Source organism: Mesoplodon mirus (genome assembly GCF_964341445.2).
Source record: "Mesoplodon mirus genome assembly, chromosome: 18".
Taxonomy (NCBI): Eukaryota; Metazoa; Chordata; class Mammalia; order Artiodactyla; family Ziphiidae; genus Mesoplodon; species Mesoplodon mirus.
The window spans coordinates 54,515,607-54,527,678 of record NC_138994.1 but is presented as its reverse complement, the minus strand read 5'-3'; the positions used below and the strand labels follow the sequence as shown (position 1 = coordinate 54,527,678).

The window sequence follows — 12,072 nt, the reverse complement described above, 5'->3', positions numbered from 1 at the left end:
AGCCCTTGCCCAGCCTGAGGGGAGAGGCCAGCAAAGCCTGAGAGAGACCCCAGATCACTCGGGTCTTTTATAACTTGACACAGAGAGTAGCATCACAGTGAACCTTTATATGCTTCCTGACCCCCAGCCCCTCACCCCTCACCCCCTCCACACCTCATCTGAGTATAAGGTGGATGTCAGGCAGCGCGCTGACACAGCAGGAGCGCAGACTGGCCTGGCACCAGATCTCAGCAATGCTGCTTAACTGCAGCATGGCCTGGGGCAGGTGACTTCCCATCTCTGAGGCTGGCTTTCCTCCTCTGTAAAAAGGAGACCGTTACACTGCACAGGGTGGTGAAGATTAAATGAGGGGGTGGGGTAGGGCGTCCCGTCCCGCTCAGGGCCCGGCCCAGAGTAGGAGCTAAGTCATTCGTCCTTCATCTTCCCTCCGCTCCTGACGTGAGGCTCGCTGTCTTCCAGGGAATGGGATATCTCCATGCCAAGGGCATCGTGCACAAAGATCTCAAATCCAAGAACGTCTTCTACGACAATGGCAAAGTGGTCATCACAGACTTCGGGCTGTTCGGGATCTCAGGCGTGGTCCGAGAGGGACGGTCAGTTGGCCTTGGGCATCTGGACAGACTAGGGAGGAGCTGGGCAGTGCTCGTGGGCCTGAGGTCCAGCCGAGGTCTGGGCACTCGCTGTCTGTTACTGAGGGGCAGCCCTCCCTGTAGGAAAGGCCAGGTCTGCTCTGGTCCTGCTCTTGTGTTTCTGGTCCAGAATCAGGTTTGGGTGACATTTAGGTCACGCATAATGCTTAATTCTCATGCTGGCCCCCATGGTGGTTGGGTCCCCTCACTCACGTTTTCCCTGTGTGCTCACTGACCTGGGCAGGGGACCAGGGTTCACGTCCCCATTATGAGGAAGAGCGTCAGGTTCTAGTTCCACAAATCTTGAAGAGGGGGTGGGGACGGGGAGAAAGGCTCCTTCCCAAGCATCTGGACCCCAGGAGGGAGAGCGGCAGCCGGGCTGGAGAGCCAGCCCCAGGCCAGGCTGTAAGGCCCACAGGCAGATCTGATCTCCTGCTTGGAGATGCTCTTCACGCTCCCAGGGTAGAGAATCAGCACCCTCAAGTGCAACTCCCTGCCGATGCCTGTTCTTGGCCTGCTTTCTAGAAAAGCCTGGTTATCACCCCTCTGTAACCTTCCCCCAAAGCGCAGGTGCCTTGGCAAGTGCATGATGGGTGTGCTGCTTTTCTGGGCCATGGTGGGTGGTATGCCAGCCCTGGGGCAGATGTTTGCCCTGCGGGCCTCTTTGCTGCTGACTGAAGGCCATGTCCTTGCCCTGGCTTCTTGGCCTCCAGGCGTGAGAACCAGCTGAAGCTGTCACATGACTGGCTGTGCTACCTGGCCCCCGAGATTGTGAGGGAGATGACCCCCGGCAAGGACGAGGACCAGCTCCCTTTCTCCAAAGCGGCTGACGTCTATGCATTTGGGTGAGGAGGCCCCTGGCACCCCTCCGCCTGGGGCTCTGAGGCCAAGTGTGGCTCAAAGAGAGGCTCCTACTGGCCATGGCGGGCAGGGGGAGGTGTGCTTTGAGTCTGGATCAGCCACTTGTTTGGACCAGTGACCACGTCCTTGACCTTCTGTTTCCCCACCTGTAAAATGGGAAGAATAAGGTACCTCCCTGGTAGAGCTGTTAAATGAGTACTAAATTAGCTAATTGTATAGAGTGCTTAACTCTGGGTGTCGTTCCCACCTGTTGCCCCATGAGGACACTCACCAGAGCTAATCAAGGACTGTCCCTCTGGGAGAACAGGGAGTCCTGCCAGCTGTGCCCCACAAAGACCTGGGGTGCTGACCGATAGAAACATAGAAATAGACATAATATGAGCCAGATGTGTAAAGTTTTCTCTTAGCCACATTAAAAAAGAAAAAGAGGGACTTCCCTGGCAGTCCAGTGGTTAGGACTCCGCGCTTCCACTGCAGGGGGCACGGTTAGATCCCTGGTCGGGGAACTAAGATCCTGCATGCAGTGTGGCCCGGCCAAAAAAAAAAAGAAACCGGTGAAATCCATTTCAATAGATATTTAACTCAATATAGCCAAAATATTATCATTTCAACGTGTAATCAAAATAAGAAATTAAAATTTTACCCCACAAAGCTTTCAAAAGCTGGTGTGTGTTTTACACCTCTTTCCCCTCCCCACATTTCAGTTACTCAGTAGCCCCACGTGGCCCCCAGGTTGGACAGGGTGGGTCTAACGGAGAAGGTCCCATCCAGATAAGTCGAGAAGGGCAAGGGGACTTGGAGGGTCTGAGTGACGGCCTCATCCCGTAACCTCTCGGGGGATCCTTCCCTCGCGGGTGGTCTCTTCCTGGCCTGACCTTTAACTATCACTTCCTGAGCACCTGCGTGTGCCAGGCCCAGGGCTGGGCATTCTTGTCACTCCTCAGACAACCTTGGCCATGAGCAGCCACCCCACGGAGGTTGAACGGTTGTACCGGGATCTCCGTCCAGAGCCCGTGCTGTCTGAGACTTCCTGCCACAGTGGGAGCGCAGGGCCCCGGGAGGGAGTCAAGGCGTTCCCGGAAGCCTGGCGGGTGAGGAAGGCAGGAGGGGGATGCTGGGTCCTCCAGCCGGGCTCCTGGCATCAGGGCAGCAGGCACCTCCGGGGTGTGAGCTGAGCTGAGCTGAGCCGTGCCGCCAGGGAGCTCAGGCCACGTGGGTGGGTGGTCTCCACAGGACTGTTTGGTATGAGCTGCAAGCCAGAGACTGGCCCTTGAAGAACCAAGCTGCGGAGGCCCTGATCTGGCAGATTGGAAGTGGAGAGGGAATGAAGCGAGTCCTGGCCTCTGTCAGCCTGGGGAAGGAAGTCACCGTAAGTAGCCCCCCAAGCCCCTGCACTGGGAGAGGAAGGTGGGGTAGGGGGCGGGCGGCTGGCTGCCCATCCTTCACTCACCTGAGACGTGGGACCCAGAGGCGGGTGGGTGGCAGGCAGGCCTCTTTGCTGCCGGCTAGGAGGTCTGTGTCCTTCACCACCCAGCTCTTATGTCCTCCGATGCCGGCTCGCTTTGCAGGAGATCCTGTCCGCCTGCTGGGCCTTCGACCTGCAGGAGAGGCCCAGCTTCCCGCTGCTGATGGACATGCTGGAGAAGCTGCCCAAGCTGAACCGGAGGCTCTCGCACCCCGGGCATTTCTGGAAGTCTGCCGAGTAAGTACCTCTCGGAGCCAGACCTGCAGCCAGGCATCTTGGAGGGCACTGTCTGCTCTGTCTGCCCGAGACTTTGATCTAGGGAACCCCCAGAGCTGGTTAGCCAGAGGTGACTAGTCCCCTCGCCCAAGGGATGTCGGGATTCCGCTCATCACATTTATTTAGGAGACTCTTTCATGGGCCAGTGTCTCCCGTTCTCCTCTGTGGGAACCTCCACATCACTGTCATCCTCCCAGCGCTGACGCTGGGCCCAGGCTGGGCCCTGACACGAAGGTTCTGCCTGCTCTACAGCCCAGCGGTAGCCTGGGTTCATAACAGCTGATCCATTTTGCTGTACAGTAGAAACTAACACAACATTGTAAAGCAACTATACTCTAATAAAAATTAATTTTAAAAAAAGAAATAAAATTTCTGGGTTAAAAGGTTAACCAAAAAAAGAAGGTTCCGCCTGGGAGGAGGCCAGACAGAGTTTCACCGAAACCAGCCGAGCAGCTATTGCTTAAAATGGTACAGAGCTTTGTAGCCCCCAGATTAGCCACCTGTCACAGGGACCGCACCGCCCGGGTTTATGTGCTGCTGTGACACCGGGAGCCCATCTCCTTTCTGTGTAATCACATAATCCTTTGCAGCCCTCCGTGCTGGGGCGGTCTCCACTCCTGTCTTCTGAGTTCTGCCTCATTCCCTTTTTTCTTTGTCCCTCTGGCTCTCTCTTCCAGAACATTCAAAAACAGACCTCTGGCCTGCCTCTGCGGGAATCTGGGCAAGTCCTTCCTTGTTCTCAGCCTCAGCTTCCACAGCTTTACAGAGCGGGAGGGTAGGCAAACTTGTCAAGGGCCACGTGGGAAATAGTTGAGCTTGGCAGGCCAAGAGGGAACCTTGAGTGACGGCTCCTTGTCACTGGGATTTGCAGGGTGCCCAGCGGCATGCAAAGCGACGACACCACCACGTACAGTCTCTGTCACAACGACCCAGCTCTGCTGTTTGGTTCAGGAGCAGCCACAGACCCACAAACTTGCGGGCTGGCTGGTTCTAGTAAAGCATTACTTACGGATGCTGAAACTTGAATTTCATGTAATTTTCACAGGTCATGAACTAGTCTTCTTTTGATTCCCACCCCCCACCCCGATCATTTAGAAAGGTAAAAAACATTCTTTGTGGATTGTACAGAAACAAGAGGCAGGTCACACATGGCTGGCCTCCTGGACAAGATGCATAGCTTTGAACTTTAAGGGGTAAGGCACTTTCTAGAAGTGTCATCTCCCACAGGCCCAGGACATAGAACAGATAAAGTGGGGCTTCTCTTGGTGGGAGTCAGGCAGTGGCAGGGGGGCGAGAGCCTGTCTAACCCCTACACCCAGCATAGCCCCCGGAGAAGCTACACCCGGATCTCACACCTGCCCAAGTGTGTGGTGGCAGTGGCACTCCTCTTGTTCTAGAAAGAGCCAGATAGTAAGTATTTTAGGCTTGCAGGTCATATGGTCTCTGTCACACGTTCTTTGTTTTTTTGTTTGTTTGTTTGTTTGTTTGTTTGTTTTTTTTTGACAGCTCTAAAATGGTCACAGCTTTTTTGTAGCCAGATTTGACTTACACCTAGTTTGCCAGCTCGTTTTGAAAGTAAACCAAACCAGGCTTCGAGCTGCAGGTGAGGAGAGGCCCAGGCTGGGTCAGCCCAGCAGAGGGTGCAAGGAGGAGAACTTGAAGAAATACAGCAAAGTTGGCAACTTAGGCCAGTTGGAGGGACAGTCTGAGGAATGAGGATTTGGGGTGAGGGAATGCTGTACCTTATGATGTGACATTAGATTCAGTATTTTGCACTTAAGATGGGTCAGAGTCTAATACACATAGGGGGTAACAGGTGTTGCCATCAGAGGTGTGGGTTTTACCCAACCGTTGCTGACAGCTGTGCCACACCTGAGGCGACAGCCCAGGGCCGGGCCTGCACCAGCACGGAGTTGATAGTTTAATTAGGATAAAGACAAGCAGACGTACACTGTAAGCCCTCGGAGCAGGACGCTGCCTTATCACCCCTGTATTCTCAGCTCTAAGCACACTCCCAGGATGTAGTAATTGCTCAATGAATATTTGATGGGTGATGGGGATCACTGCCCACCAGGGAGCTTGAGGAAGGGTCTCCAGAAGAGAGGGGTCATGGGAGCTGAGTTTTGGGTGGGAGCCTGGGCGTCTCCTGGACTCTCAAAAAGTTCAAGGATCTGGTTTGTCAGACCTTGGGCAACTCGTTTAGCACACCAGGCCCTGGTTTTCTCCTCCACAAAAGAGAAGGCTGTGCTGGGGACGGGGCGTGGAGTAGGGGCTGAGGAGTGGTGCGGGTCTTCAGGAGAAGATGATTCCGGATTCCCGAAAGGCCACAGAGCCCCACCTTCCCGTTCCACATGTGGGACACTGAGTCAGAAAGGGGGGTTGTTTCCTGTCCGAAGTGGTCCGTTGTAGCCCCTTCTAGGAAGGAATGCCAGCATACCTCAGTGAGTCTGTATCAAAGCTTCCTGTTCATGATTTTTACTTCCACACACTCAAGCCTCTAATTCTCATTTTCTCTTTTCTTTTCCATTGGTCTTGTTGCTTTTTTTTTTTATTTTTTTGGGGGGCGGTGGCGGATCCGCTGGCCTGGCCTGTCATCTCCTCCTCTCCCGCCACCCCGATTCCTGTGGCCCTTCCTCCACCCGTCCACACTGGGTGTCCATCTCCATCACCTGCCGGACCGCGCTCCTCCCACGCCTGGCAAAATGGTTGCGGGTGCTCCCAGGCGCTGGCGGAGCCGCTACTACGGGAAAGGACGTTACGGTCACCCTGACTTTAAGAACAACTGTCCAGTCCTGGAGGAATAGTGTGTCTTCTGCTGTTTCCCTGATTCTCTGCCTGTTTGCGGTTAACCCTTTGCACATCCTGCCTCCTGCTCTGTCGCTGCATCCAGCTTCCCCTTCTTGGCATGTTGTATTCCCATAAACGCAAGTGACACTCTGGCAGCTCACGTGGCCACCGGCAAGGGCCCTGCAAGCTCGTGTTTCTCTCGCTGGGCTGAGAGCAGACCCGTGGCATGTGGCAGGGCCTCTGTCCACACACTGGCAGACGATGGCTTATCCGTGGTGGGGAGAGAACTCAGAGCACTGGTCTGAGTCCCCAGGATCCCCTCTGGCCAGACTTTGAAGAAGAGAATGCAGGGAGCAGAAATAGTAAATTCCCGAGATGTCGATTTTGATGGTCAGGGGCTGAGGGACAGTGGGCCTGCTGGTCGACCTCTGTACAGAATTCTGTGGCCACGTCCCAGGGGCGAGCTTGGGGGAGGCCCTTTGTGCCAGGCTCCCTTCCAAGCTTGCTCTGCTGCCAAAGCCTGGAATGGAGTGGGGCTGTCCCTTTCTCTGTCTGCAGGGAAAGAGGGGTCCCTGCCCCACGCCCTGGCCAGGCCTCGGCCGCTCCCCTGCCCCCTCCCCGAGGGCTTGGGTTCTGACGCCGCTCTCCCCTCTTCTCTTTCCTTCTGTAGGTTGTAGGCCTGGCTGCCTTGCATGTACCGGGGCTTTCTTCCTCCTAATCCACGCTCGGCACCGTGACTTCTACTCGAGCTCAAACAGCGATGCGGGCACTAACCCAGGGGATGCGATCGCCGCCACTCCGGCCTTCTCTGCTGAGACTTCTTCTTTTGCTTTGTTTGTTAAAACTGGCCCTCGCCCCGCTCCGCGGCCTGCGTGTGCCTGAGTAACTGCTCTCCATGGAGGGTCCCCCTAACAGCACCCCCAGAACCGCCTTCCTGGACACAACTTCATCTCTCTCTAGCGCTTCTTCTGTGGGGCGGCCCTGTCTGCCTACTAATGGCTCAGCGAGAGAGATCCCCCCTCTCCCTGGTCCCCCAGCACACCGGCCCCCCGTGTGGTGTGTCCGCAGGACAGGGGTCGGGGTTTTGCTTGGCTTTTAACCCGCGGGGATCTTGTCCAACACGGAGTGGAATGATTTCAGAGCTGCCGGGTGGTCCCCTCTGGAGGGCTAGGGTTGTGACACCACAGGTTCTGTTGCATGAAAGACACCAGCTCGGCAGGGCTGTGTCCTCGGCCACACACCGGGGAAAGCTGTCCTGAAGCAAGGGGTGGGACCTGTCTCCAAACAGTTTCACCAGTGAAAACATTTTGCCCTCTCCCCCCCTGCAGCACCACTCCCCTTCCATCTGCCCAGTGCAGGCGGAAAGTACCGGACCCCGGGCCAGCATTCGGCAAGAGTGTGGCTGACAGGTCACCTACAGGTCCTCCACTGCTTACCAAATGCAGATTCCTGGGCCTCCCCAAGACCTGAACCCAGGTGTCTGGAGGCAGATGCTGAGAACCCGCATCTCAGCCTGCTTCTCAGATGGCCGTGACGCACCCCAGCATTTGGGGACTGTTTCTAGAAAGGAGCATGCAATGCCACTCAGTACTGGCAGCTGGGTTTCTCTTCCCTCCCAGTTCCACTCGGAGCAAGAGCTTTCACCGCCGCCAGTGAGAATGAGCCCACAGCGGTTACTGGGTATGCGGGGTGCTGGGGGTTCCAAGGCGAACAGGCCCCTGCCCTCCAGGAGGGAGTGCAGCTGAGGCTTAGCCCCCAGCCAGGTGGAACCAGGAGCAGCTCTGCCAAGGCCGTCGGCCTGTGTCATCATTCCCACTTCTTGGTGGGGCTGGGTCCTCTGCTGAGCTTCTGGAACTGGCCCACTCATTAGCTAATGCTGCCCAAATTCTGATCAAGACCAGCGGGGCTATAACTCTTGTTTTTGTTCCTCTTTGCAGTATTAACAGCAGCAAAGTTGTACCCCGGTTTGAAAGGTTTGGCTTGGGCGTCCTGGAGTCCAGTAATCCAAAGATGTAGCCAGCCCTGCCGTTTTTCTGACATGGTATTTCTTTCTTAAATGGGTCTCTAAAGCATCCAAACCACCATCACAACGAAAAAACACTCTTCAAAACGCCAGCCATCCGCCTAAGTGCTGCGACAGGAGCACGAGTCCTCGGTTTAGACTGTTCATCCATAAAAACACTTGGGACCCGGAGACGGAGCCGCGCCTGCTGTTTCTTAACATGACATCACCAACAACCAGACCTGTCCCGACAGACGGCAAATGTTTACATGTATGTTTCTGCAGAGTTGGACTCGTTGTACAATAGGTGATAATAAAAACCGTCTGTGCAGAGGTCACTGGCACCGAGGGCAGAAGTGGCCGTCCCCTCTGGAGAACCCTGTAGGAGTGAGGCACCCACACTGGTTCAGAGGAAGAAAAGCATCGTGTTTGTGGCTGTTCCCCAAGCAGGATGGTGGGGGGACCACAAGGTTTGGCCCGACCTCTGCGTTGGCCCTAAATACCCATCTCCCCTCGTCCTACCGAAGGGCTGCCCTCCCTTCCTCCTCTTGCAGAGGACACCCTGACCGGGAGCTGAGCTGGATTATGAGGGTCGGGAGTTCACAGAGAGCTTGGGTTCACCTTTGACCCTTGTAATCCAGTCCATACCTGCTGGAAAAAGCAGAGACATAAAATCCAAATAACATCTGGACTGATCCAGTGGTTCCCAGCCAGGGTTTCCAGGGCCTGGGAAGATGTTTCTTTCATGAAGCCCGCAGGGGAGGCACCAAGAAGATGGGACTAAGGGCTTTGGCTGTTTAGATACATCCCAGTCCCTGACGGACATTCGACCCCAGAGCTAAGGCCTAGTCCAGCAGCTGCGTACGCCATGAAGGCTTGATCCATGACAGCACGGAAAGTAGGGGGAGGGAGAAGTGGCAAGCACAGGGTCCCTGAGCCCACCCTCCCAGCCACAGGGTGCCCTGGCCCATCACCAATCTCACCAAGGTTCCGGAACTGCCCACCTCTTCCAGCCCTCAGTCCTGTTGAAACCACTTAGCCCACTGCTGACTTCTCCACTGCCCACATCTTCCAGCCCTCAGTCCTGTAGAAACCCCTTAGCCCACTGCTGACTTCTCCACTGCCCACATCTCCCAGCCCTCAGTCCTGTAGAAACCCCTTAGCCCACTGCTGACTCCTCCACTGCCCGTGTTCAGAGCTCTTAGCCAAGGTGGGAGCCACGTGCCCCTCCCCGCTTTCACTTGGACCCAGCTAGCAAGCTCCCGACCTTCAGAGTCTTCCCAAGCACCAAGTCAGGCCTCCTACTTGTGTCCCTTTGGACCAGAGGAGGGGCCGGGTTGGGAAAGTCCAGGATATGACAGTGTCCTGCCTGTCCTCATTAGCAGCTGACACCTAAAGAGAAAAGTTCCAAATAGCAAAGAAGCCCTTCAGTGAAGGTTACGTCACCGTATCAAGCTCCAAAGCCAGAAACGATCAAGGGCGACAAAAGTGGAGAGGAGGTGGTCTTCAGACCCAGAACCCGCGTCCACACGCTCAGAGCCGCCGAGACGGGGAGGCACGTGGCCCTCCCACCCCGGTTACGTAGACCCGTCGAGCCAGGCTCCCAGCCTGGAGTCTGGCGAGACATCCTACGAGATGGGCCGCTTTGCCTGGACGCTGCGGGGCTGCCTTCTTGGCTCTGGGCCAGGCACCCCTTGGCGGCCCTGCCGAGAGGGCACAGCCAGGCAGCCGTACAGGGTACCCGGGCCTCCACGGCCATCGGCACCTCAACTCTTCCCGCTCAGGGTGTGGGAAGGAAGACGGAGGGGCTGTAAACGAACTGGACTCGGCTCTGTGGGTCTTTTCTCCTCCGTGGGACTCTTCGCGTCTCCCCGTCATCCCTCTGGCCTCTGGGTCAGCCGCTCCTGTGATCTCCCCACCCAAAGCCACGTGGGATGTGACTCCGCCTCTGGTTGTCAGGCTCCTCCCCCCACCCCGACATTGGCGCCTTCCCGGAGGTCACAGTTCATGCCTCTCACCTTTCCCCTCTGAACCCTTGGACGTGGAGGTGGGCCGAGCGGTGGGACAGCAGCTAAGCAAGTCAGGCTCACCTCACGGCCCACAGAAAGTCAGTCTGGGTTTTGTTTTTCTTCTTCGGGGCTCTCACACTCTTGGGTCAGTTTAGAAAGCTTTCATGGAGCACCTACTGTGTGCAAGTGCAGGGGGCCCGGGATGGGAGCAGTCACAGTGCCTGCCCTTAGGGGACTCATGATCTGCCAGGAACCCTGAGGGTGGGACTGGGGCCACCCCCTTCCACTCCAGGGCCCCGGGATGCCTTCCCACGCTCCGCCTGAGCCTCTGCACTGCCTGTCAGTTAAGAGAAGCACCTGAGGACACCCCCCGGGTGGCCCCCCTCTCCCTGTCTCTACTTAATTGACTGTGAATTGAGGTTAGGAAGACATGCCGCCCCTCCGTGTGCTCCTCCCCATGCCCGCCTGCCTTGGAAACACATGAAGGACAGCAGATACTGTGAATTCAACCCTCACAGCCAACTGTGAAAGGGATGGAGAAAGCTGGGAGGCCTCCAGGGCGACAGCTCGGGGGCTGTGGAGGTCCCCACGGGGTCTGAGAGGAGCCCAAGCTTCAACCCTTCAGCTCCGCCCCCCCCGCCCCACTTTCCAACCTCACCTCCAAAACCCTGGGATCTGTCCCTGCTGCCTTTAAACACGAGAGCCACAGCCCCTGCGTCTCCATGCAATGCGAGGTCCTGAACCCTGAGCTCCCCACCAGTTGTGAGTGGCGTGTAGCTGACGGCTCCACGTCACCAAATTGAAGATGTGTGCAGGGCCTGGAATCCCTCCGCCCTCTCGTGGCATTTCTTTCTGTGATCGCCGAGGGGCGTGGCATGCCCTGTAAGCCCCTGGTGGTGGTGGCCTATGTTGATCTGGGTGCCAGGTGGACACATAAATGTGAAGCTGGTTTGAGAGCTTGTGCGACGCTGCCTGGTCAGCCAGGATTTCATCCGTGTGTGCACACCCAGCATCTTCTGTGGCCACGAGGCACATACTTGCTTTTTTGAATGTGATGTAAAATTTGTACAGTAAAAGTTTTTATATTTTCTATCAACTGCATTTGTCTTCCAGAAATGCTATTAATTTAAATTAAAACAGTTAGTATTAACGGACGTGCGCTATCAGTTTTTTTGCCGCTGGCAAGAACACTGTGCCAGGCCCAGCCTGGGTGTCTGGAGTCTACGAATAAAACTGTACCAAGGTGGGGCTTCCCTGGTGGCGCAGTGGTTAAGAATCCACCTGCCCATCTAGGAGATACGGGTTTGAGCCCTGGTCCAGGAAGATCCCACATGCTGCGGAGCAACTAAGCCCGTGCACCACAACTACTGAGCCTGCGCTCTGGAGCCCGCGAGCCACAACTACTGAAGCCCACGCACCTAGAGCCTGTGCTCCGCAACAAGAGAAGCCACCGCGATGAGAAGCCCGCGCACCGCAACGAAGAGTAGCCCCCGCTCGCCGCAACAGGAGAAAAGCCCGCGCGCAGCAACAAAGACCCAACACGGCCAAAAATAAATAAATTAATTAATTAAAAAAAAAAAAACCTTGTACCAAGGTATCTGGGGCTTGTGTCTGCTTGGGTCGGTTCCAGATGACTGTGTGGGGTGGGGTGTGTGTGCGGGGAACCGCTCAGCTGGAAGGCATGGGAGAGCAGGAGGGGAGGGGGCAGGGTGTTTAGACCCCCTCTGGGAGCTCCTTCCAAGGAGAGGAGTTTTGCCTGCGCCTCAAAAGCAGATATTTCTAAACAGTTGGAGGAACAGAGACAGAAGAGCATCAAAGCCCATGTCGCACGGAGGAAGGTCATCCAGCCCCCAACAGTGACAGTCCAACGAGCACACTCAGACCAGTCACCATCTCCTCTGCTCGAAGGGCCTTTGCATTATGGAAGCCTTGGGGGGTGGAGAGTGGTCATTTATCTAAATCTTATTTCTAGGAGCCTCTCCTTGCCAGTTATAAAGAGAGACGGGTAAGCAGGAGGTCAGGGTAAGCAAAACAGATGGAGAC

The 12,072-nt window shown here is 56.0% G+C and overlaps 1 protein-coding gene across 5 annotated transcripts in view; it reads left to right on the top strand.

Moving 5' to 3' along the window:
- KSR1 (kinase suppressor of ras 1) overlaps positions 1 to 11,125 on the top strand; it is a 144,395-nt gene extending 133,270 nt beyond the window's left edge. For 4 of the 5 annotated variants that reach the window (XM_082603526.1, XM_082603527.1, XM_082603523.1 and 1 more), the window contains 5 exons: positions 460 to 593; positions 1,343 to 1,474; positions 2,724 to 2,859; positions 3,059 to 3,192; positions 7,956 to 11,125. In XM_082603526.1, the coding sequence (XP_082459652.1) occupies positions 460 to 593; positions 1,343 to 1,474; positions 2,724 to 2,859; positions 3,059 to 3,192; positions 7,956 to 8,034 (615 nt within the window). In that variant the 3' untranslated portion in view covers positions 8,035 to 11,125. Of the gene's footprint in view, positions 1 to 459; positions 594 to 1,342; positions 1,475 to 2,723; positions 2,860 to 3,058; positions 3,193 to 5,953; positions 6,035 to 7,955 lie in introns of all 5 variants that reach the window. The other variant, XM_082603525.1, reaches the window with a different exon arrangement.
- The last annotated feature ends 947 nt before the right edge of the window (positions 11,126 to 12,072 follow it).